The sequence below is a fragment of the Python bivittatus genome, unplaced genomic scaffold (assembly GCF_059951505.1).
Source record: "Python bivittatus isolate LINGU-HERP-01145 unplaced genomic scaffold, Pbiv_v1 ctg000580_np1212, whole genome shotgun sequence".
Taxonomy (NCBI): Eukaryota; Metazoa; Chordata; class Lepidosauria; order Squamata; family Pythonidae; genus Python; species Python bivittatus.
Genome location: NW_028277087.1, coordinates 6,798,317 through 6,825,188, shown reverse-complemented (window position 1 = coordinate 6,825,188; position 26,872 = coordinate 6,798,317). Strand labels below are relative to the sequence as shown.

The following is a 26,872-nucleotide window of genomic DNA, read 5'->3' as shown; positions in this document are numbered from 1 at the left end:
AATAATCACTGTGTAAAGAAGCACAGTAAGTTGGACCTTTAAACAGATCCAACATATTCCATACTAGCTGCTGATTGTTAAGTTTTAATTGTTTATAATCAACTAGTCCTCTGAGTGAATGAGAAGCAGAAAATAATAACACCCACGCACATCTAAGGTACTTTGCTGCTAGAAAGAGCTGAAAAGAGGGAAGATAAGATCAGTATAAATACTTTGTCATTTTGGTGGCAACTAGACTTTAGCTATATATAACTGCAAAATTAATGTAGAAGGAATTATGTCACTTCTGACTAAATAAAGCTGATTTCCTCACACTGACATCTTTCTTGTGTATTCTAAGAATTGAGTTCATAATCATGTATGCTGCGATTTTCTTAAAAAGAGGTTATTTTAGATTCTTGATAGTTTTGGTTTCATTTTGTTTTTCATTTTCTTGCTCAAATTTATTGATTTGTAAGAAATAACATTAAAAAAAGGATTGAAAATCATCTCTACCCATGATACATTATTTTGAAATCAGGTACTGCTGTACAGTATGCTATAATTGGAGCTCAAATAGAAATACTGTAAGTCTTCCATTTCAACATCATTGTCTTGGAAAGAAGAAAACCCTGCTTCAAAAACAAGAACAAGTGTAATGTTTACTGATTGAGCAAAAGAATATATATTTTCTTTTTAATTTTTTTATGTGCAATAGAGTTCATTGATGCAGTTTATGTGCAGTTTCAAAGAATGCAAATTCCGATCCATGCTCCAGGCAGAATCTAACTTTTTTGGCACTTAAATAATCTAATCTGTAGTTTTTGTAGATATTTAAAAAGATACTCCAAATTTCACAATGCATAATAAATAAATAAGATGGGCACCCCATACTGTCAATCTGGCAGTCTTCCATAGAATATGCAGTATCTCTTCTTCATCAAGGCATTCATTCCAGCTGTGGTAAACATATGTTTCCTGCACAGTATGTGCAAAATGGAACTGTGCAAAAAAGGTCCCCTTGCAGGGAAGGAGTCAAGTTTCCAAAATCCACATCTCTATGATTTTCGCATGTCCAAGTGTGGGAAATAGAAGCCGAAAATGCTCTGTTGGATCTGATACTTGCCTGCTCTCCTCTTCACCCAGACAGCAGTCTGATTAAAGACAGAAATAAATACATTTTATGCACATACAAGTGAAGTGCCTTCCTCCTTTCATCCACTTTCTCTCTCAGCGTGGACTTCCCTACAGGAGTTAACAGCCTCCATTCCACCTGACTTTATCAGAGGAAGAAGCAAAGCAGAAAGACCCCTTCCATTGCTCCATTAACTGCTTTTAGGATCCTTCTTTCCCAAAATTGCCTCCAGCAACATCCTAAGAGGCCTCCCAATGTGAAAATGGCTTGAAGGAAGCTCTTTCATCACATCCTAGCTCCCATTATTAAAATTCTTCTGGGAAAACACACTCTTCAGGTATTTATTGGAAGAGTACTGTGGATTCCTTATGTTAGAGACACTTCATTAACCCTCTGCCTTGAAGTACAGTGCATACATACCAAGAAACACAGAAGAAGGGAAAAGATGGAACCCAGTAAGATGGAGAAGCATATGAGAATGATGGCCCAATAAGGGAGCTCTGGAAAAAGAAGAAAGAATGCAAATGCGTGAATTTATTGATGAAATTTACACCCTGCCCATTTCCACAGGCCATGTGCATGCTTTGGATAGGCCTCTTGAAAACAGCAGGCTATGCTGATTCTGATGATGAGACCAGCTATCTTCATAGCATCTGATCAGGAAGCAGGCCTGTGGGCTCCACCTAGCTCTCTTCTTGGGTGGTACAGCTAAGCAACAGCCCTCCAATTTGGTTTCAGCTTATAGCATTTTCTGCAGGAACTGGTGCAGTAACAATCCTACATTTCTTCAGCTTGGCCTGGAGGGATGAGGGTTCTGAAATCTGAAGCCAAAATATCTTGGGTCAAAAGGTCCTAATTACCTTGTTTGGAGGGTTCTGTTGCCATGGCTGAAGGGTGTCCTGGAAAAAAATGGGAGGGAAGGAAGAATTCCATTAAATATGGAAAGGGGGAAAGATAGGCAGAGTCCAGGGAGGTCTGCAGGGGTCAAACAAGTCAAGATGGCAGCCACCACCATGCAGTTGAAGCTCCATCCCCTTTTTACATGTGTGATGCTTCAGTTGCATGGTGGTGGCTGCCATCTTGATTTTTTTTACACCCACCCCTGTCCCAGAAACCCCTGGCAGAGTCTAAGATTCTCACTTAGCTTTGTCTCTCCTTTTCTAATTTATAACATCTACCCCTGTCAAATATACCTTGTGCTTCCCACATCTTACCATTAACGTTTATGCTGCTATTGTCCAGGCTGTATTTCCCCATTAGGGAGGCATTCTGAGTCAGGTTTTTAAATATATCATACACAAGGTCTTTGTCAAAAGTCCTTGAACCAAAATCCATTGCAAATGTGCAGACAGAACTGACATCAGTTTGAGTTTCATGGCTAGTGGATCTGAAAAAGAAAAATACAAGCCAAGATAAATATTAAGCAAGTGGGATTGAAAAGTTAAAAATCTGAGATTTTTATTTGGCAATGTAAAAAAAAAAATCTCATGAGAATTTTGGAATAGTAGTGGCAGTAGCAAACAAAAACAGCATATGGGTTTGTGAATGTGGACCTGGACAGCTCAATTAGCTTTGCATTCTGTTTAAAAACACACCTGAAGTTTTTCACAGAGCAGCCTAGAAAATTCATCTTCAGATCACTGCGTTGATATAGCTGGTTGAGCTGTTCCAAGAAAAAAGAAGAGGGATTAATGGGTTACCAGGAGTTATAATGAGTTAAGAAAGAATCAATCCTATTTCTCTTGAGGCTTTCCCTTGAAGTGTTGAATGGAAAACTTCCATACTTAATTCTGCTTTATGGAACATGCTGGTTAAAGCTGCAGCATTATCCTTCGAATGAATAACTAAATCTCTTATTCTGTTATTATCTGTTAAGTGGATTTGGAAGTTCTGTTGAAGGAAACTCTACCCTGGCACAGGGAGCAATGCTGAATAAAGATTAGCTTCCAGGGGCTGTAATGGTATATGGGAATGACCTTGGGAGACAGGGTGAAGAGACATAGCCAAGGGAATGATCAGATAAAAGACAACTTAGTCTGCAGCAACAATGTGGGCAGGGCAAGAGGTTCAGAAGAGACCCTCCCTACTTTCTTGGGCTGCAAGTAAGATGTGACAGGGAGAGATGTACTTTCAGACTTGCAAGATTCTGCTAATGTAACCTTACAATAAAGTAGAATTAGCTCATCTGGTTGTGTTTCCTGTCTGGCCTACCTCGCAAGGCTGGTATCAGTCTTGCAAGTCTGAAAGTACACCTCTTCCCCCCATCCTACTTGCAGCCCAAGAAAGTACAGAGGGTCTCTTCCAAGCCTCTTGCCCCGCCACATTGTTGCTGCAGGCTAAGTTGTCTTTTATCTGACCATTCCCTTGGCTGTGTCTCTTCACCCTGTCTCCCAAGGTCATTCCCATATACCATTACGGGGGCCTCCATGGGGGGTGGTGTCAAAAAAATCAAGATGTCAGCCATGACCATGCAGTCAAAGCCCTGTCTCTTTTACATGTATCACATGCACAATGAATGTAAAAAAGGAACAGGGCTTTGCACTTCTGCCATCTTGAGATTTTTGACTCCCCATAGATGCCTCTTTTGGTACAGTATCTCTTTTTTCTCAAGGTAAGATACCAAAAAAAACCCCCATTATTTGTGAGAGAAGCATCTGCAGAGAGGTTCCCCCTACCACATGTGTTCTTGTTCTCTCCCATCTTTTGGACAATGTTCCCTCCATTGCATCTGTATTGATATGATCCACCTGTTCTTCCCAGCCACCAGGGGGCACCTGGTCTCTCCTCTCACTGACCACTGCAGACTTGTGGTGCCACTTGTGGACAGCCACCTCCCTGTGTCTGTACCCAGCCTCTCACCTACTTACTGGATGCTCTCCTTCCTCCCCTCTCTCAAAAGCTCAAAATAGAACAGAACAGTTCCATTTCGTAAATATTCTTGCATTTCTTTAAAAGCAAGGGGCATGTGCACTAACAGATATGTGCATTTAATTTTCCTTTCAAAAATCAGTCTTATCGTAATTGTGATATCTCCTCTGAAACAGCCTCTAACTTTAAAGTCTTTGCTTGGAAGCAGAAAGGAACACACTTGAAGATTTGGAGAGAAAAAGAAGATCAGGGGTGGGATACTTTTGTTGTCCATCAATTTTTTTTAAGTGAAGGCACTCTTTTTAAAAAATTATATTGCTTTCTATTATGCTATATCATTACATTATTTCTAGCATTGTTCCAATGCACAGTGGGTTAAAAAAAACATTTTTTCCCAAACCGTAGAACTACTGCTGTATGTTCTTCTAGGCAGAAAACCTGCACACATTTTGGGGCTTTAATATCAATGAATCCTGCAGATGTTCTGTAGGTTATCCCATGTTCTCAGCCATTTACCTCATCCTCGATGCTCGCTTTGGCTTTCTGATAAACATCTGATTTTGGATTCTTCATGTCCTTCTTGTATGGCAAGTTGGTAATGGTGAAATTTACAGTGAAGCTCTTCACCTTTAGCATGTGCGGGGGCTTATAGGTTACTGCTTCAGTATTTGTTTCAAGACCTTTCAGCATAAAGAGGAGTGCACAAATACAACAAACATTTATTTACTTGTAAATTTAAAAACCACTTCAGTCAAGGCAACTCTAAATGGTGTACAAAAACTACCACCAATGCAATAATAACCATAAAATACGATAATATACAATTAAAGAAATAAGGTATATAATTATAATTTTAAAATACAATTAATATAACCTCCCTCCCGTGTTTTAGGAAACTTGTAAATATTTTCCTCTGATTGGCACAGAAGAAAAAAGTATTACGTTTTATAATATACAGGTGATGTCTGTGGCACTCATTTTTATGGATTTTTGTTCCATATATATTTAGGGTTTTTGTTGTTGTTGTTAATTGTTCACTGTTAGCTGTCTAGAACCTTTGGGAACAAATAGTATACCAATATAGTAAACAAACAAATATTCCTGGTGGGGGCAGCTCTGTCACTCATGTCGGAAAGGCTTGCAGCCAAGCTATTATAAGCTTCTGGAAGACCCTAAGAGTGTTAAAAATATAATTAACTAATTAACTAAATAAATGACATAAGTGACAGGAAAGGGAATATTATGGATTTCTTAAAAGGCCATTTACCAAATTTGTGCCAAATTTCATACCTTCTACAGTGAAGCCCTTGATTTGGAATCTATTACCCAGCCACTGAGAGGTGGCATTCCGGGTCTCTCGTTGAAAAACATCTTTGACCATGTCTTTGCTGATATTCCTTGCAGGATGGAAGTAACACTTGCAATCAACTATGATGGAACCGCTTCTAAAAAGTATGGGGTAGTTAAGGAAGAGGAAAAAAGAAGGACTCATGCTAAGAAGCAAAAGCAAAGAAGCAAATTGGATTGGCAGTGAAATGTTTAATACACAAAAGAATCTCAAATTATATTACAGGTAGTCCTCGCTTAACGACCATTCATTTAGTTACGATGGTGCTGAATGAAGGGACTTACAACCTGTACCCAAAGTTACAGTGATCTGGGACCTCGGCAATTGGTTTGCCCTTATAACTGGTTGCCAAGCGCCCCGCGATCATGTGATTGCCATTTGCAGTCTTCCGTGCTGTCTGCCAGGAAATCAATAGGGAAGCTGGCAGGGAAGGTCTCAAGCCACTGCTGCCTGCTGAGAGGACTCCCTCTCATCTCTGAGGGCTGGCTGAAAAAGTTCTGTACTAAAATCCAAGCAGGATTTTGGCATGAAGCTTTTTCAGGTAGCCCCCAAAGTTCTGGGGTGTTTAGTGCACAGAGCTTTGGAAGCTTCCTGAAAAAGGTTAGTGCCGAAATCCAAGCAGGATTTTCAGCTACAGAGGATGGGGGAGGGAGTGGGTAGGGGAGGGAGCAAGGAGGTATGTGGGCAGATTGGGTGCATGAGGGCCCATTGCACACCCGACCTGCACTGCATCCCTGCGCACCTGACCCTCCCACGCACCTCCATGCTCCCTCCCCCACCTGGCAGCACCTGGGGCTTGCAACTTCCTGCTGGCTTCCCCACTGACTTGATTGTGGGAAGCCAGCAGGAAGTTGCCTTGCCTAACAACCAGTGCATTCACTTAACGATGGCAACCAGGACTGCTGGGATTGCAGTCATTAAGCAATGCAGTTACATGATGTTTCACCTAACGACTGCATCACTTAGCAATGGAAGTTCTGGTCCCAACTGTGGTCATTAGGCAAGGACTACCTGTACTGTGAGTTAGTCAGATATTTTCAGAGGCAACTTTCAAAGCCATCTTGAGCTTTGATATCTTGATGACATGTCTTAAGATCAAAGTGCATATGGAACAAAAGATTCACACTATGGTATGCTGAGACTTCATAATGTAAGTTAATGTATATTATTATAACATAATTAAGTTAACATATCCTTTGCCAAAACTGTCTTTTTCAGTGGTGCAAAATTTCTAGCCAGCAAGACCACTGAGAGCTGTATTTCCCACTGTCTTAGTCAAGGGCTTCCCAACTACTCGCGAAGAAATCCATTGCTCTTAGCATCTTTTACTGAACAAACCAAAATTGGCTGGGTCGCCAAACAATACATTCAAAAATAAACCCTGGTTTACAAACCACAATGGCTGGGGTTGAAACCAAACAGACTCAGCTAAAACCAGTCAAGCCACATGATGGGTTATCATGTAAATTTATCCAGCCTATTAGGAGTGGGCCAAATCTACTTTGGTGAAATTAATAATAATGAATGCATTTCCATGAAGTTTCTGGATTCCAGCTCCTAGGATCCAACAGATTAAAAAAAATGAAGCTTTCCTGCAGACATGTCCCAATTCTGATATATGCATCAGAAAAGCAAGACAGCTTGCCCCACCTCTTGCCAATGGCTTTATAAAATAAGTCTGGGTTCACACAAGTAAAATAGGCTACAGCAAAAGCTTGTTGGGCAGTTTGTGGTTGAGTGTGTTGTGGCAATCAGACACTGCCTTAGTATATTGTATGAACAGGGCCATCATGTTAATCAGAAAATAGTTTATTAGTTTGGGCTTAATATGTGAATACAATATTTTTCTTTATTAACTTGGGTTTTGTGTGTTGTTGGAACTCTGCCTAAATGAGAAACATGCCAGCTGGCTAATCGTCATGATTTAAGGTGCTTCTGTGACTCTGATTTTTAACCAATGCTGCAGTACTCCAAGTGAACTATATTTTATTTTTTTAAATTTTATTATTTCAATGTATATGGCTGCCCATCTCAAGTTCATGACTTTAGGCAGCTAACAATATTTAAAAACAGCATAAAACATAAAAAATAGGAAATGACAACACACATATAAACCACAGCCAGGGAAAAAACAAACTCATTAATGATAAATCAACATAAACATTTTATGGGCTCAGCCACACCTCCTGGCCCCCAGGCCCAGTAACAGAACCATGTCTGCTTTTGCTTTCCCTCATATCCCTGCCCTTAATTTTTTCAGTCAATATCCACTGGACTGGACAATTTGAATGTCCTCTTGATAATCTTGAGAGAAATCTGACTATTCTCATGTCTGATTATTTTGGAATCCCTTTCCTAAGATACTTAGCTCAGTCAGCAGCAGGGGCTAGCAACCTTTTTAATGCTAAGAGCTGCATTATTCCAGGAATAATCTGTTAGTGAAGGAAGATCCACATGGTAGGCACAGCTGCAACAAGGAATGAGTGGGGCCAGTGCCTAAAATGGGCATTCTGTTTCTGATATATACCGATAATTTTGTTATTCTATCTGCCCCCCCCTTTTTTTTTTCATCTCTTTTGGTTACTTTTCTCCTCTCTCTCTCCCAGGTTGCAGGGAAGGGAGAGAGAGCTCCTGCTGAACTTGCACAGGATTTTTATAATCAGCCAAAGCTACCCACTTCTAGCTTAAGGGGTAAGTGGATGGAAAGCAATGGTCTGTCTACAGAAAAGAGGTTATGAATGAAATGCTCCTTTATTCTCCATAGCTCTAAATTGTATCATAGTTCAAAAATCTGAAGAAATGTAGAAGATGGGGAGTGCTATTTTGTTGTGTATATCCTGCAGCACTGCTCTGGTTTACTTCGAAAGGTGGGTAGGGAAGGGAAAGGGGACTCTTGTTCCATTACAGACATGCTGATTTGGAATTCTGGAAGTTAAAAGCCCAACATGCTTGGAGAATGTGAGTTGGGAAATACTGTGTTTTCTTATTTTTATTTTATTACTTAGGCTTGTAGGCTGCTTCAACTGTAACCAGCTAAGTGGCTAACATTGTTGTTGTTCAGTCGTTAAGTCGTGTCCGACTCTTCATGACCCCATGAACCATATTGCGCCAGGCCTTCCTGTCCTTCACTGCCTCCCTGAGTTTGCTCAGTTTCATGCTCAGGCTAACAGTCCACCTTCATAACAAAGGTTAAAACAATACAATATAACATGGATAATTAGCTTCCTAGTGTGCTGCAAAAACAATCCTCCACCTAGAGAATCACCATCTATGTTAAAAGTTTTACATAGCCAGGTTTAGGTGGTATCTTCAAGTGCTCAGTACTGAAGACAGGTAGGATCCAAACAATGAGTGCACAGACATAGATCTATTTTAAATATTTCACTAAACCATAATTTACTTAATCATAGTTTGCTGAGTAAGCCACACCTGGCTGAATTTACATGGCATACTAAGCCATAACATAGTTTACTTGGTTTTGGTTTAATGTATTGTATGAACTTGATGTGATCAAGATCTTGCTCAGAGCCACCTTTGGTAAATACTGACCTTAATCCAGTTACAGCACAAATCTTGAATCCATCGCTGATGGAACTCTGGCGGAAAAGTTGATTCAACTGGAATCAAGTCAAATTAAGTCCTATTAAGCTTAAATCTACATTTTAAAATCCCTTGTTGTTTGGTGCACAATAAATCATCCACTCTACTGGGTGGGGAAACCAACTGAGAAAGAGATGAGAGTACCCAAGACAGATTTGAGAACAAACTCTTATTTATTTATTTATTTATTTATTTATTTATTTTTCAAATTTGTATGCCGCCCATCTCAGAAGAACTACAGTACTGCTACAGTTTAATGGACCTTGGTTTAATGGATTCAGATACAATGGACAAAATTTTCACTCAGATCCCATCCTCATTAAATGGACTAAGGTCTGTCCAAATTGAGGGTTTGCCCATGAAATCAACTTAGTCCATTAAACTGACATTGTTACTGCAAATGATCAATTTATATCAATTAGGTAAATAGGCAAATGAGGCAGATTGATAAAATGATATATTTGAATTTAATGGACATTCAGATTTAACAGACATCCTCTTCCTGAACTACTTTATTGTAGCTACAAAATTGTAGGTATATCAATCAAATTGGGTTACAGTTTGTGGAAGGAATGGATGCAGATTAAGAAAATTAATCCAAAAAAACCCTGCAAAAAGAGAGGGAATTGAAGAATGTCAGTGAGACTTGCAACTGGGCACCATCTCATGATAGTCTCCTATCATGCTCATGTTCAGGGTCTAGAATAGAGGAGTTCTAAGTGAAAATTTTCACCTGCTTATTGATGGCACCCATCAATTGCTTATATTCTAGAGATGATGGATTTGTATTGGTCAAGTTCTTGTTGATGATTGTGAAACCAAGCTCATAGCCTACTCCACCTGGAGCTGAATCAGTTGTAGATGGTGAATATCCTAGAAGAAGGAAACAAGAACCAATATGTTACTTTTTCTTTTCCTTCCTTTTCCCAATGTATTGTCAAAATTCAAAGTAGTCATAATCATTGCTGCCATCTTAACTTTCTCTATATAACCTAAACGTAAAGAAAAAAAAGAGATTAGAAAGGAATAAAATGCAAAGAAAAAAAGAAAAGAAAGAAAAAAGTAAGAATATAAAAAGAAAGAAAAAAGAAATATATAAAGAAGTCCCTTCCAATGTTCATTACAATAAGGACAAACAAATTAAGTGACTCTTCCAACCAGGTCTGCAGGGCAAAATTCAAAAAAACAATCAGGTGTCAACAAGCACTGCTGACATCTAGTAGTCATCTACATTTTGGTAGCCCAGGTCTGGTAGATTTAGAGAAAATCTGGTATCGCTCTGGCATCTCTCCTTGGTGGTCCCAGAGAGCCACTGTCCCATACATTAGATAAAGTTTCTCAGAACTGACTCAGTGCCAGGCAGCCTCATAACGTCTTTGGTCACAAAAGCAAACCTCTGCTTCTTACCATTAACAAAAAGACTGTTTGGGTCCAGGTTGTATGCCCCCATCTTGGTGAAACCGGTGGTCTCATTTAGGAATTTGTGATATATGTGCACTGGGTCGAAAGGGGGAGCTGTAGCTACTTTGTGGTAGGTGCAGACAGTGTCTACTCCGGTGTTCTTCCCCTCATTCAGAGACCTGAGGAGGAAAAGATCCAACTTAAGATATTTTCAGTGAAGCTGTACAGGCCTTAGGCTGATTCCACCTGCGTAGGGTGGCCCTTGGATCCACCTGGCAGGCAGAAGTATAAAAGGACTTCAGCTCTGCTCTATTTCTGCATCCTTGATTGTTTCTTGACACTGGTTTGTTCCATGAGCGCGCCACCTCACTTTTTCCCCGCACCCGGTTTGGCTGTTCGGTGCCCTTGCTGGCTCTTTTCTAGCTCATCACATTCTGGAATGGCTCGCTACATGCATCATGCATGATAACCAGGGGGACGCAGTTCTATCAACACCTGGTCCATTGTATAGTTTGCAGCTTTTCATACAGTATTTTTAATGCAAGGTTTCATTTTAAATTCCACTGAAAAGCTGTTTTGGAAAGAAGCAAAGGAAGCCAAACATAAGGCCTCCAGCAGAGCGAATGGAACCAAAGGTAGAAGCAATTACATTTCATTGGGGATGAAAATTGGGGAAGGAGGCTTTTTTAAGAGATCTACATGGGAATCACGGTGATATGCTGAAGAACGGAACTGAAAGAAAAGTTCTTTGGAGCGGTCCGTGTTCGAATCCTTTCTCCCCCCCCCCTTAACAGGACATTCAGGCATCGCTAAAAGATCTCCATCTCCATCCCATATTCCTTACCTTAATGCCGATAAGCTGCAGTTCATAAAATCAGGACCGATGTCGCTGCTTTTCAGTATCTGTCCCAGCTAGGTATAAAGGAAAATCGACGTCTTTACTGCTGATAGTAAAACACTGTTGCCAACTAGTTTATGAAAATCTTACGTGGAACAGCTACTGGGCTACGTCCGCGTGGGTCTCCTTACCAATTTAGCGAAGACTCGTTCTGTTGAGCTGAACAGCCTTGACTTGGGGTTACCCATCTCTGGCCTATAGATCAAATTGATTGCGGTGAAGTTCACTGTAAAGCGTCCGGTTACCGTTGGAGGTTTGGATGTGGGAGCAACAGCTGGAAGAGATACAGTGCATCTCAGATATGGAAGCCAATTTTGGTAGACAAGAAGGCGCTGGAGCTCACTGATAGGTGTGCTCGATCAATCACTGTTTTCTATTTTGCAGATCCTGTTATGAACACAGGGTGTTCGGTGGGGCATAACCGACGTTTATCAAGAAGCATACATTTTCCACATTTCGACAGTAGCCGTTATCTCTATCTGCTATTGGTCGAGAAGAGTGCAACAAGGACGAGCAGGGCCTGGAAACCAAGGCGGACAAAGCCGTTCACGGAACGACTGATGGGTTAAGGCTGGAGAACAGAAGACTGAGCAGGGCTATGATAGCACTGTTCTAGGACAGAGAGCGATACCACACACAGAAGGGGAGGGCCTGTTCTTTAAAGTCCAGGGCACGGACTTTACATTTACAAGGTAGATTCTTGTTGCACGTTATAGAACAGTTCCTAGTGGTCATAATCATAGGGTCGGAACATTGGAGATCATTTAACCAAACTCCCATGTGGTGCAAGAGTAGGTAATGCATTCCAGACAGATGGCTCTCCACTCTCTGTTTGAAGAACTCTGGTGAAATACCACTTCGGATGGTGACCAGAGAAAAGAGGGGCACCTTTTACGGCTGGAAACTCTTCCTACCATTTAACCTGCATCTACGTCCCTGTAGTTTCGACCGACTGGTTGTGGCCGTGGCCCCTAGGGCATACTCCTTTACTTGCACTCCAATCGGTATATTTGGGGTGAGAGTGGACAGTTTAGATTGGGTGCCACAGTGGCAGGCCATGGCTTAAGAAAGCTCTGTAAAGGAGTACTTACTGGTCTGACGTGGCCCTTCATGATAATCTGAAAAGGAAAGAGAGTCTTGGTAGAAGAGAAGGCACTAGAGCAGACTGATGTGGGATGTCGCACACAAGCGATCCACCATCAGAAAAATAAGAGAGAGACGATAAATTCCTCCCACACATTTCCAGCTACTGCATTTCAGAGGATCTCAGATAGTGAGGCTGAGAAGGATCTTGAAGGTCCCCAACTAGTAGAAGTGTACTGCCTTTAGTTTAAGTAGGCCAACTACTAACTAACTCCCTTTAGCCCAATGGTTGCACGTCGAAGGTCCCGGGGCATCGCCAGCAAAAAGTCAACTTAGAAGAACAGAACTACCAGGTCTGCACTGCAAAGTCTAAATGACCATGAGATGTCAACAAGCACTGCTGGCATCTAGTGGTCGTCTACATTTTGGTAGCCCAAGTCTGGTAGATTTAGAGAAAATCTGGTATCGCTCTGGCATCTCTCCTTGGTGGTCCCAGAGAGCCACTGTCCCATACGTCAGACCACCTTTGTCAGAACTGACTCAGTGCCAGGCAGCCTCATAACGTCTTTGGTCACAAAAGCAAACCTCTGCTTCTTACCATTAACAAAAAGACTGTTTGGGTCCAGGTTGTATGCCCCCATCTTGGTGAAACCGGTGGTCTCATTTAGGAATTTGTGATATATGTGCACTGGGTCGAAAGGGGGAGCTGTAGCTACTTTGTGGTAGGTGCAGACAGTGTCTACTCCGGTGTTCTTCCCCTCATTCAGAGACCTGAGGAGGAAAAGATCCAACTTAAGATATTTTCAGTGAAGCTGTACAGGCCTTAGGCTGATTCCACCTGCGTAGGGTGGCCCTTGGATCCACCTGGCAGGCAGAAGTATAAAAGGACTTCAGCTCTGCTCTATTTCTGCATCCTTGATTGTTTCTTGACACTGGTTTGTTCCATGAGCGCGCCACCTCACTTTTTCCCCGCACCCGGTTTGGCTGTTCGGTGCCCTTGCTGGCTCTTTTCTAGCTCATCGCATTCTGGAATGGCTCGCTACATGCATCATGCATGATAACCAGGGGGACGCAGTTCTATCAACACCTGGTCCATTGTATAGTTTGCAGCTTTTCATACAGTATTTTTAATGCAAGGTTTCATTTTAAATTCCACTGAAAAGCTGTTTTGAAAGAAGCAAAGGAAGCCAAACATAAGGCCTCCAGCAGAGCGAATGGAACCAAAGGTAGAAGCAATTACATTTCATTGGGGATGAAAATTGGGGAAGGAGGCTTTTTTAAGAGATCTACCTGGGAATCACGGTGATATGCTGAAGAACGGAACTGAAAGAAAAGTTCTTTGGAGCGGTCCGTGTTCGAATCCTTTCTCCCCCTTAACAGGACATTCAGGCATCGCTAAAAGATCTCCATCTCCATCCCATATTCCTTACCTTAATGCCGATAAGCTGCAGTTCATAAAATCAGGACCGATGTCGCTGCTTTTCAGTATCTGTCCCAGCTAGGTATAAAGGAAAATCGACGTCTTTACTGCTGATAGTAAAACACTGTTGCCAACTAGTTTATGAAAATCTTACGTGGAACAGCTACTGGGCTACGTCCGCGTGGGTCTCCTTACCAATTTAGCGAAGACTCGTTCTGTTGAGCTGAACAGCCTTGACTTGGGGTTACCCATCTCTGGCCTATAGATCAAATTGATTGCGGTGAAGTTCACTGTAAAGCGTCCGGTTACCGTTGGAGGTTTGGATGTGGGAGCAACAGCTGGAAGAGATACAGTGCATCTCAGATATGGAAGCCAATTTTGGTAGACAAGAAGGCGCTGGAGCTCACTGATAGGTGTGCTCGATCAATCACTGTTTTCTATTTTGCAGATCCTGTTATGAACACAGGGTGTTCGGTGGGGCATAACCGACGTTTATCAAGAAGCATACATTTTCCACATTTCGACAGTAGCCGTTATCTCTATCTGCTATTGGTCGAGAAGAGTGCAACAAGGACGAGCAGGGCCTGGAAACCAAGGCGGACAAAGCCGTTCACGGAACGACTGATGGGTTAAGGCTGGAGAACAGAAGACTGAGCAGGGCTATGATAGCACTGTTCTAGGACAGAGAGCGATACCACACACAGAAGGGGAGGGCCTGTTCTTTAAAGTCCAGGGCACGGACTTTACATTTACAAGGTAGATTCTTGTTGCACGTTATAGAACAGTTCCTAGTGGTCATAATCATAGGGTCGGAACATTGGAGATCATTTAACCAAACTCCCATGTGGTGCAAGAGTAGGTAATGCATTCCAGACAGATGGCTCTCCACTCTCTGTTTGAAGAACTCTGGTGAAATACCACTTCGGATGGTGACCAGAGAAAAGAGGGGCACCTTTTACGGGCTGGAAACTCTTCCTACCATTTAACCTGCATCTACGTCCCTGTAGTTTCGACCGACTGGTTGTGGCCGTGGCCCCTAGGGCATACTCCTTTACTTGCACTCCAATCGGTATATTTGGGGTGAGAGTGGACAGTTTAGATTGGGTGCCACAGTGGCAGGCCATGGCTTAAGAAAGCTCTGTAAAGGAGTACTTACTGGTCTGACGTGGCCCTTCATGATAATCTGAAAAGGAAAGAGAGTCTTGGTAGAAGAGAAGGCACTAGAGCAGACTGATGTGGGATGTCGCACACAAGCGATCCACCATCAGAAAAATAAGAGAGAGACGATAAATTCCTCCCACACATTTCCAGCTACTGCATTTCAGAGGATCTCAGATAGTGAGGCTGAGAAGGATCTTGAAGGTCCCCAACTAGTAGAAGTGTACTGCCTTTAGTTTAAGTAGGCCAACTACTAACTAACTCCCTTTAGCCCAATGGTTGCACGTCGAAGGTCCCGGGGCATCGCCAGCAAAAAGTCAACTTAGAAGAACAGAACTACCAGGTCTGCACTGCAAAAGTCTAAATGACCATGAGATGTCAACAAGCACTGCTGGCATCTAGTGGTCGTCTACATTTTGGTAGCCCAAGTCTGGTAGATTTAGAGAAAATCTGGTATCGCTCTGGCATCTCTCCTTGGTGGTCCCAGAGAGCCACTGTCCCATACGTCAGACCACCTTTGTCAGAACTGACTCAGTGCCAGGCAGCCTCATAACGTCTTTGGTCACAAAAGCAAACCTCTGCTTCTTACCATTAACAAAAAGACTGTTTGGGTCCAGGTTGTATGCCCCCATCTTGGTGAAACCGGTGGTCTCATTTAGGAATTTGTGATATATGTGCACTGGGTCGAAAGGGGGAGCTGTAGCTACTTTGTGGTAGGTGCAGACAGTGTCTACTCCGGTGTTCTTCCCCTCATTCAGAGACCTGAGGAGGAAAAGATCCAACTTAAGATATTTTCAGTGAAGCTGTACAGGCCTTAGGCTGATTCCACCTGCGTAGGGTGGCCCTTGGATCCACCTGGCAGGCAGAAGTATAAAAGGACTTCAGCTCTGCTCTATTTCTGCATCCTTGATTGTTTCTTGACACTGGTTTGTTCCATGAGCGCGCCACCTCACTTTTTCCCCGCACCCGGTTTGGCTGTTCGGTGCCCTTGCTGGCTCTTTTCTAGCTCATCGCATTCTGGAATGGCTCGCTACATGCATCATGCATGATAACCAGGGGGACGCAGTTCTATCAACACCTGGTCCATTGTATAGTTTGCAGCTTTTCATACAGTATTTTTAATGCAAGGTTTCATTTTAAATTCCACTGAAAAGCTGTTTTGGAAAGAAGCAAAGGAAGCCAAACATAAGGCCTCCAGCAGAGCGAATGGAACCAAAGGTAGAAGCAATTACATTTCATTGGGGATGAAAATTGGGGAAGGAGGCTTTTTTAAGAGATCTACCTGGGAATCACGGTGATATGCTGAAGAACGGAACTGAAAGAAAAGTTCTTTGGAGCGGTCCGTGTTCGAATCCTTTCTCCCCCCCCCCTTAACAGGACATTCAGGCATCGCTAAAAGATCTCCATCTCCATCCCATATTCCTTACCTTAATGCCGATAAGCTGCAGTTCATAAAATCAGGACCGATGTCGCTGCTTTTCAGTATCTGTCCCAGCTAGGTATAAAGGAAAATCGACGTCTTTACTGCTGATAGTAAAACACTGTTGCCAACTAGTTTATGAAAATCTTACGTGGAACAGCTACTGGGCTACGTCCGCGTGGGTCTCCTTACCAATTTAGCGAAGACTCGTTCTGTTGAGCTGAACAGCCTTGACTTGGGGTTACCCATCTCTGGCCTATAGATCAAATTGATTGCGGTGAAGTTCACTGTAAAGCGTCCGGTTACCGTTGGAGGTTTGGATGTGGGAGCAACAGCTGGAAGAGATACAGTGCATCTCAGATATGGAAGCCAATTTTGGTAGACAAGAAGGCGCTGGAGCTCACTGATAGGTGTGCTCGATCAATCACTGTTTTCTATTTTGCAGATCCTGTTATGAACACAGGGTGTTCGGTGGGGCATAACCGACGTTTATCAAGAAGCATACATTTTCCACATTTCGACAGTAGCCGTTATCTCTATCTGCTATTGGTCGAGAAGAGTGCAACAAGGACGAGCAGGGCCTGGAAACCAAGGCGGACAAAGCCGTTCACGGAACGACTGATGGGTTAAGGCTGGAGAACAGAAGACTGAGCAGGGCTATGATAGCACTGTTCTAGGACAGAGAGCGATACCACACACAGAAGGGGAGGGCCTGTTCTTTAAAGTCCAGGGCACGGACTTTACATTTACAAGGTAGATTCTTGTTGCACGTTATAGAACAGTTCCTAGTGGTCATAATCATAGGGTCGGAACATTGGAGATCATTTAACCAAACTCCCATGTGGTGCAAGAGTAGGTAATGCATTCCAGACAGATGGCTCTCCACTCTCTGTTTGAAGAACTCTGGTGAAATACCACTTCGGATGGTGACCAGAGAAAAGAGGGGCACCTTTTACGGGCTGGAAACTCTTCCTACCATTTAACCTGCATCTACGTCCCTGTAGTTTCGACCGACTGGTTGTGGCCGTGGCCCCTAGGGCATACTCCTTTACTTGCACTCCAATCGGTATATTTGGGGTGAGAGTGGACAGTTTAGATTGGGTGCCACAGTGGCAGGCCATGGCTTAAGAAAGCTCTGTAAAGGAGTACTTACTGGTCTGATGTGGCCCTTCATGATAATCTGAAAAGGAAAGAGAGTCTTGGTAGAAGAGAAGGCACTAGAGCAGACTGATGTGGGATGTCGCACACAAGCGATCCACCATCAGAAAAATAAGAGAGAGACGATAAATTCCTCCCACACATTTCCAGCTACTGCATTTCAGAGGATCTCAGATAGTGAGGCTGAGAAGGATCTTGAAGGTCCCCAACTAGTAGAAGTGTACTGCCTTTAGTTTAAGTAGGCCAACTACTAACTAACTCCCTTTAGCCCAATGGTTGCACGTCGAAGGTCCCGGGGCATCGCCAGCAAAAAGTCAACTTAGAAGAACAGAACTACCAGGTCTGCACTGCAAAAGTCTAAATGACCATGAGATGTCAACAAGCACTGCTGGCATCTAGTGGTCGTCTACATTTTGGTAGCCCAAGTCTGGTAGATTTAGAGAAAATCTGGTATCGCTCTGGCATCTCTCCTTGGTGGTCCCAGAGAGCCACTGTCCCATACGTCAGACCACCTTTGTCAGAACTGACTCAGTGCCAGGCAGCCTCATAACGTCTTTGGTCACAAAAGCAAACCTCTGCTTCTTACCATTAACAAAAAGACTGTTTGGGTCCAGGTTGTATGCCCCCATCTTGGTGAAACCGGTGGTCTCATTTAGGAATTTGTGATATATGTGCACTGGGTCGAAAGGGGGAGCTGTAGCTACTTTGTGGTAGGTGCAGACAGTGTCTACTCCGGTGTTCTTCCCCTCATTCAGAGACCTGAGGAGGAAAAGATCCAACTTAAGATATTTTCAGTGAAGCTGTACAGGCCTTAGGCTGATTCCACCTGCGTAGGGTGGCCCTTGGATCCACCTGGCAGGCAGAAGTATAAAAGGACTTCAGCTCTGCTCTATTTCTGCATCCTTGATTGTTTCTTGACACTGGTTTGTTCCATGAGCGCGCCACCTCACTTTTTCCCCGCACCCGGTTTGGCTGTTCGGTGCCCTTGCTGGCTCTTTTCTAGCTCATCGCATTCTGGAATGGCTCGCTACATGCATCATGCATGATAACCAGGGGGACGCAGTTCTATCAACACCTGGTCCATTGTATAGTTTGCAGCTTTTCATACAGTATTTTTAATGCAAGGTTTCATTTTAAATTCCACTGAAAAGCTGTTTTGGAAAGAAGCAAAGGAAGCCAAACATAAGGCCTCCAGCAGAGCGAATGGAACCAAAGGTAGAAGCAATTACATTTCATTGGGGATGAAAATTGGGGAAGGAGGCTTTTTTAAGAGATCTACCTGGGAATCACGGTGATATGCTGAAGAACGGAACTGAAAGAAAAGTTCTTTGGAGCGGTCCGTGTTCGAATCCTTTCTCCCCCTTAACAGGACATTCAGGCATCGCTAAAAGATCTCCATCTCCATCCCATATTCCTTACCTTAATGCCGATAAGCTGCAGTTCATAAAATCAGGACCGATGTCGCTGCTTTTCAGTATCTGTCCCAGCTAGGTATAAAGGAAAATCGACGTCTTTACTGCTGATAGTAAAACACTGTTGCCAACTAGTTTATGAAAATCTTACGTGGAACAGCTACTGGGCTACGTCCGCGTGGGTCTCCTTACCAATTTAGCGAAGACTCGTTCTGTTGAGCTGAACAGCCTTGACTTGGGGTTACCCATCTCTGGCCTATAGATCAAATTGATTGCGGTGAAGTTCACTGTAAAGCGTCCGGTTACCGTTGGAGGTTTGGATGTGGGAGCAACAGCTGGAAGAGATACAGTGCATCTCAGATATGGAAGCCAATTTTGGTAGACAAGAAGGCGCTGGAGCTCACTGATAGGTGTGCTCGATCAATCACTGTTTTCTATTTTGCAGATCCTGTTATGAACACAGGGTGTTCGGTGGGGCATAACCGACGTTTATCAAGAAGCATACATTTTCCACATTTCGACAGTAGCCGTTATCTCTATCTGCTATTGGTCGAGAAGAGTGCAACAAGGACGAGCAGGGCCTGGAAACCAAGGCGGACAAAGCCGTTCACGGAACGACTGATGGGTTAAGGCTGGAGAACAGAAGACTGAGCAGGGCTATGATAGCACTGTTCTAGGACAGAGAGCGATACCACACACAGAAGGGGAGGGCCTGTTCTTTAAAGTCCAGGGCACGGACTTTACATTTACAAGGTAGATTCTTGTTGCACGTTATAGAACAGTTCCTAGTGGTCATAATCATAGGGTCGGAACATTGGAGATCATTTAACCAAACTCCCATGTGGTGCAAGAGTAGGTAATGCATTCCAGACAGATGGCTCTCCACTCTCTGTTTGAAGAACTCTGGTGAAATACCACTTTGGATGGTGACCAGAGAAAAGAGGGGCACCTTTTACGGGCTGGAAACTCTTCCTACCATTTAACCTGCATCTACGTCCCTGTAGTTTCGACCGACTGGTTGTGGCCGTGGCCCCTAGGGCATACTCCTTTACTTGCACTCCAATCGGTATATTTGGGGTGAGAGTGGACAGTTTAGATTGGGTGCCACAGTGGCAGGCCATGGCTTAAGAAAGCTCTGTAAAGGAGTACTTACTGGTCTGACGTGGCCCTTCATGATAATCTGAAAAGGAAAGAGAGTCTTGGTAGAAGAGAAGGCACTAGAGCAGACTGATGTGGGATGTCGCACACAAGCGATCCACCATCAGAAAAATAAGAGAGAGACGATAAATTCCTCCCACACATTTCCAGCTACTGCATTTCAGAGGATCTCAGATAGTGAGGCTGAGAAGGATCTTGAAGGTCCCCAACTAGTAGAAGTGTACTGCCTTTAGTTTAAGTAGGCCAACTACTAACTAACTCCCTTTAGCCCAATGGTTGCACGTCGAAGGTCCCGGGGCATCGCCAGCAAAAAGTCAACTTAGAAGAACAGAACTACCAGGTCTGCACTGCAAAGTCTAAATGACCATGAGATGTCAACAAGCACTGCTGGCATCTAGTGGTCGTCTACATTTTGGTAGCCCAAGTCTGGTAGATTTAGAGAAAATCTGGTATCGCTCTGGCATCTCTCCTTGGTGGTCCCAGAGAGCCACTGTCCCATACGTCAGACCACCTTTGTCAGAACTGACTCAGTGCCAGGCAGCCTCATAACGTCTTTGGTCACAAAAGCAAACCTCTGCTTCTTACCATTAACAAAAAGACTGTTTGGGTCCAGGTTGTATGCCCCCATCTTGGTGAAACCGGTGGTCTCATTTAGGAATTTGTGATATATGTGCACTGGGTCGAAAGGGGGAGCTGTAGCTACTTTGTGGTAGGTGCAGACAGTGTCTACTCCGGTGTTCTTCCCCTCATTCAGAGACCTGAGGAGGAAAAGATCCAACTTAAGATATTTTCAGTGAAGCTGTACAGGCCTTAGGCTGATTCCACCTGCGTAGGGTGGCCCTTGGATCCACCTGGCAGGCAGAAGTATAAAAGGACTTCAGCTCTGCTCTATTTCTGCATCCTTGATTGTTTCTTGACACTGGTTTGTTCCATGAGCGCGCCACCTCACTTTTTCCCCGCACCCGGTTTGGCTGTTCGGTGCCCTTGCTGGCTCTTTTCTAGCTCATCGCATTCTGGAATGGCTCGCTACATGCATCATGCATGATAACCAGGGGGACGCAGTTCTATCAACACCTGGTCCATTGTATAGTTTGCAGCTTTTCATACAGTATTTTTAATGCAAGGTTTCATTTTAAATTCCACTGAAAAGCTGTTTTGGAAAGAAGCAAAGGAAGCCAAACATAAGGCCTCCAGCAGAGCGAATGGAACCAAAGGTAGAAGCAATTACATTTCATTGGGGATGAAAATTGGGGAAGGAGGCTTTTTAAGAGATCTACCTGGGAATCACGGTGATATGCTGAAGAACGGAACTGAAAGAAAAGTTCTTTGGAGCGGTCCGTGTTCGAATCCTTTCTCCCCCCCCCCTTAACAGGACATTCAGGCATCGCTAAAAGATCTCCATCTCCATCCCATATTCCTTACCTTAATGCCGATAAGCTGCAGTTCATAAAATCAGGACCGATGTCGCTGCTTTTCAGTATCTGTCCCAGCTAGGTATAAAGGAAAATCGACGTCTTTACTGCTGATAGTAAAACACTGTTGCCAACTAGTTTATGAAAATCTTACGTGGAACAGCTACTGGGCTACGTCCGCGTGGGTCTCCTTACCAATTTAGCGAAGACTCGTTCTGTTGAGCTGAACAGCCTTGACTTGGGGTTACCCATCTCTGGCCTATAGATCAAATTGATTGCGGTGAAGTTCACTGTAAAGCGTCCGGTTACCGTTGGAGGTTTGGATGTGGGAGCAACAGCTGGAAGAGATACAGTGCATCTCAGATATGGAAGCCAATTTTGGTAGACAAGAAGGCGCTGGAGCTCACTGATAGGTGTGCTCGATCAATCACTGTTTTCTATTTTGCAGATCCTGTTATGAACACAGGGTGTTCGGTGGGGCATAACCGACGTTTATCAAGAAGCATACATTTTCCACATTTCGACAGTAGCCGTTATCTCTATCTGCTATTGGTCGAGAAGAGTGCAACAAGGACGAGCAGGGCCTGGAAACCAAGGCGGACAAAGCCGTTCACGGAACGACTGATGGGTTAAGGCTGGAGAACAGAAGACTGAGCAGGGCTATGATAGCACTGTTCTAGGACAGAGAGCGATACCACACACAGAAGGGGAGGGCCTGTTCTTTAAAGTCCAGGGCACGGACTTTACATTTACAAGGTAGATTCTTGTTGCACGTTATAGAACAGTTCCTAGTGGTCATAATCATAGGGTCGGAACATTGGAGATCATTTAACCAAACTCCCATGTGGTGCAAGAGTAGGTAATGCATTCCAGACAGATGGCTCTCCACTCTCTGTTTGAAGAACTCTGGTGAAATACCACTTTGGATGGTGACCAGAGAAAAGAGGGGCACCTTTTACGGGCTGGAAACTCTTCCTACCATTTAACCTGCATCTACGTCCCTGTAGTTTCGACCGACTGGTTGTGGCCGTGGCCCCTAGGGCATACTCCTTTACTTGCACTCCAATCGGTATATTTGGGGTGAGAGTGGACAGTTTAGATTGGGTGCCACAGTGGCAGGCCATGGCTTAAGAAAGCTCTGTAAAGGAGTACTTACTGGTCTGACGTGGCCCTTCATGATAATCTGAAAAGGAAAGAGAGTCTTGGTAGAAGAGAAGGCACTAGAGCAGACTGATGTGGGATGTCGCACACAAGCGATCCACCATCAGAAAAATAAGAGAGAGACGATAAATTCCTCCCACACATTTCCAGCTACTGCATTTCAGAGGATCTCAGATAGCGAGGCTGAGAAGGATCTTGAAGGTCCCCAACTAGTAGAAGTGTACTGCCTTTAGTTTAAGTAGGCCAACTACTAACTAACTCCCTTTAGCCCAATGGTTGCACGTCGAAGGTCCCGGGGCATCGCCAGCAAAAAGTCATCTTAGAAGAACAGAACTACCAGGTCTGCACTGCAAAAGTCTAAATGACCATGAGATGTCAACAAGCACTGCTGGCATCTAGTGGTCGTCTACATTTTGGTAGCCCAAGTCTGGTAGATTTAGAGAAAATCTGGTATCGCTCTGGCATCTCTCCTTGGTGGTCCCAGAGAGCCACTGTCCCATACGTCAGACCACCTTTGTCAGAACTGACTCAGTGCCAGGCAGCCTCATAACGTCTTTGGTCACAAAAGCAAACCTCTGCTTCTTACCATTAACAAAAAGACTGTTTGGGTCCAGGTTGTATGCCCCCATCTTGGTGAAACCGGTGGTCTCATTTAGGAATTTGTGATATATGTGCACTGGGTCGAAAGGGGGAGCTGTAGCTACTTTGTGGTAGGTGCAGACAGTGTCTACTCCGGTGTTCTTCCCCTCATTCAGAGACCTGAGGAGGAAAAGATCCAACTTAAGATATTTTCAGTGAAGCTGTACAGGCCTTAGGCTGATTCCACCTGCGTAGGGTGGCCCTTGGATCCACCTGGCAGGCAGAAGTATAAAAGGACTTCAGCTCTGCTCTATTTCTGCATCCTTGATTGTTTCTTGACACTGGTTTGTTCCATGAGCGCGCCACCTCACTTTTTCCCCGCACCCGGTTTGGCTGTTCGGTGCCCTTGCTGGCTCTTTTCTAGCTCATCGCATTCTGGAATGGCTCGCTACATGCATCATGCATGATAACCAGGGGGACGCAGTTCTATCAACACCTGGTCCATTGTATAGTTTGCAGCTTTTCATACAGTATTTTTAATGCAAGGTTTCATTTTAAATTCCACTGAAAAGCTGTTTTGGAAAGAAGCAAAGGAAGCCAAACATAAGGCCTCCAGCAGAGCGAATGGAACCAAAGGTAGAAGCAATTACATTTCATTGGGGATGAAAATTGGGGAAGGAGGCTTTTTTAAGAGATCTACCTGGGAATCACGGTGATATGCTGAAGAACGGAACTGAAAGAAAAGTTCTTTGGAGCGGTCCGTGTTCGAATCCTTTCTCCCCCCCCCCTTAACAGGACATTCAGGCATCGCTAAAAGATCTCCATCTCCATCCCATATTCCTTACCTTAATGCCGATAAGCTGCAGTTCATAAAATCAGGACCGATGTCGCTGCTTTTCAGTATCTGTCCCAGCTAGGTATAAAGGAAAATCGACGTCTTTACTGCTGATAGTAAAACACTGTTGCCAACTAGTTTATGAAAATCTTACGTGGAACAGCTACTGGGCTACGTCCGCGTGGGTCTCCTTACCAATTTAGCGAAGACTCGTTCTGTTGAGCTGAACAGCCTTGACTTGGGGTTACCCATCTCTGGCCTATAGATCAAATTGATTGCGGTGAAGTTCACTGTAAAGCGTCCGGTTACCGTTGGAGGTTTGGATGTGGGAGCAACAGCTGGAAGAGATACAGTGCATCTCAGATATGGAAGCCAATTTTGGTAGACAAGAAGGCGCTGGAGCTCACTGATAGGTGTGCTCGATCAATCACTGTTTTCTATTTTGCAGATCCTGTTATGAACACAGGGTGTTCGGTGGGGCATAACCGACGTTTATCAAGAAGGATACATTTTCCACATTTCATCTCAGAAATGGAAGGAAGACGTGGTGGCACATAATCTCTCAGTCAATCACTGCTTTTTCTTTGCAATTTATTAAGATAGGTTTAGTGGTGCATAACACAAGATTGTCAACAAGTATTTAGATAATTTTTTCATAGTATCTGTTTTTTTCTATCTGGTATTGGTTCAGAACATCCTGGCCGTATGTGATTAATCCCACTTACTTTATGTCTTTCTCTTCTGCTATCATGCCCTCCAAAAATTTTGATTGTACCTCATGTATGCACATCCATATATTAAAGGAATACTTGTAGGAGGAAAAAGGAAAAGTGAGCAAATGACGATGCTGCATCCACCCCACCAGTTTTTCCAAAAGTGAAGGCATAGTTTGTATCAAATGCAAGCTCATGTTGAGTTTGGGTTGAGGTCAGACTCTCCCAAAATTGAAACAGAGGATCGAAATCTTCCTCCATGCCCAATTTCATAGTGTAAGAATTGTTATTACTTACTTATTGTCATTTCAGGCAATGTAGTAGTTTGGGAACTTGTAACATTCCTATTATCACCAGGCTGCTGTATTGGCCTATCAGTGACGGGATGAATTTCAGGTTCACTGATCTCAAGTGCTGGAGAGGGAAAACTTAAATTAGTTCTCATCAAACATTATTCTTCATGAAATCATGGCATGAATGAAAAACTACAATAATCTATTTTCCAAGATCAAGAAGGAGGAATAAAGTTAGAGTGTATGTGTATGTACACACACACACACACTATATAAGAAGATTATCTATCTATCTATCTATCTATCTATCTATCTATCTATCTATCTATCTATCTATCTATCTATCTGTGTGTCTATCATTTTGTATCTTTTTATTGAAGAAAATGATTCATTAGTTTTCAATTGCATAACTATCTTCTTGATCACCTTATTTTTACCTCAATTTTAAATATTATTTCACTCTAGTATACTTCCCTTGAATTCTAGTTATTTTAAAATCAAACTGTTCTACATAGCTTTAAAATCTATTAGTTTTTCAAAATCATGCATTCATCTGAGATGGGTATTTAGGTATTAGTATTTCATTCACTTTCTCCTGCTGCTGCCACTACTGAACTTGACCCTCAGACCAGAGTAAATGTCCTCTAGAAGCTGAAATTCATCTTCCTGATCTGAATATTTACTTAATAATGTCCATTCAAACATAAAATAGTTCTTATTTTCTAAAAACAGATTTCATAGAGGAATCACTGCCACACTGGAAAATTTAGAAATATTTTTACTTTATATATTAATCATCCTAACCCAAATTGGGTACTGTCTAAAACTGTGGACTTCACCTTCAAGAACTCTCCAGCCAGCATAGTCATTGTTAAAAATGCCTGGCTTGAACATCACACATCAGGAGAGCATCAAGGTTGTGGAAGGCTGACTATTTTTTCTAAACATGATTGTCTACTTACTTGTGATTGATGTGGTGCTAAGTAATGTGGATCCAATCTTAGCTTGATTCGTAAAGAGGCTTCCTTCAGGAAAGGAGGTGGTGGTGGTCTCAGGGCCTGCTGAGACAGCAAACATAATCCAGGTTGTGTTCCACTTACAAAGCTAACACTGTCACTTCCCAATTTAGGTAATGTTGCAAAAACAGGCTTACCTCTCCTTGTCTCTGAAGTAGAAGTTGATATTCTGTGGGGTGTGGAAGTCCAGAAGGTGCCCAAGCTAGTCTTCATCTCAAAGGAACTAACTGACTCCATCTTCTGGGAGACTGAAGAAACCAAAGTGGTACCAGTAGAGCTCTCTCCTTTTATAGGGATCAAGAATGTTGTCTTCAGAAGGGAAGTGGTGGGGAAAGTCACAAAGGATTTTTCTGGTTTCATAGTGCTGCTCCCTGGAGAAGATGTGGAGGGTCCTGTGCTCGCTGGAGAAGATGAGCTCTGAGCTATAGGAGATGGTGCTGTGTTCATTGTGGCTGAACTGGCAGTATGTGATGTGCTAAAGGCAATCATGGGGCTCTCTGTGAAACCTGTAGAGTACAGTATAGTCTCTGGAGCAGAAGTGGAGGTTTGTTCATGAATAACGGTACCCCTGGAGCTCTCTGTAGGAAACATAGACATCATGGTGCTCTTTGAGGCAGAATGTGCTAATTGTGGCGTGCTAGAGGACACCATGCTGCTCCCTGAAACAAGATTAATGGCTCCTTTACTAGGAGAAGTCATCATGCTGCTCTTTTCTGAAGTGGTAGTATGCACTGTGCTCGCTGAAGTGGAAGTGGCTGCTTCTGATGTGGCAGATATAAACATTGTGGTTTCTGGGAAAGCGATGGAGTATGCTGTGCTCTCCAG

The 26,872-nt window shown here is 43.3% G+C and overlaps 1 protein-coding gene across 1 annotated transcript; it reads right to left on the bottom strand.

Annotated features, from left to right (window-relative positions):
• Positions 1-672: 672 nt before the first annotated feature.
• Positions 673-25,045, bottom strand: LOC103067523 (mucin-16-like). Its single transcript, XM_088149901.1, has 33 exons — positions 25,036-25,045; positions 24,221-24,363; positions 24,036-24,103; positions 23,198-23,370; positions 22,607-22,633; positions 21,646-21,788; positions 21,461-21,528; positions 20,624-20,796; positions 20,034-20,060; positions 19,073-19,215; positions 18,888-18,955; positions 18,055-18,227; positions 17,464-17,490; positions 16,503-16,645; positions 16,318-16,385; positions 15,480-15,652; positions 14,889-14,915; positions 13,928-14,070; positions 13,743-13,810; positions 12,911-13,083; positions 12,321-12,347; positions 11,361-11,503; positions 11,176-11,243; positions 10,338-10,510; positions 9,664-9,803; positions 8,880-8,947; positions 5,273-5,427; positions 4,499-4,662; positions 2,710-2,777; positions 2,329-2,501; positions 1,975-2,013; positions 1,535-1,614; positions 673-1,133 (listed from the first exon to the last, which is right to left on the bottom strand). The coding sequence occupies exons 1-33, from the start codon at positions 25,043-25,045 to the stop codon at positions 1,038-1,040; spliced, it is 3,432 nt and encodes a 1,143-aa protein (XP_088006027.1). The 3' UTR covers positions 673-1,037.
• Positions 25,046-26,872: the final 1,827 nt, after the last annotated feature.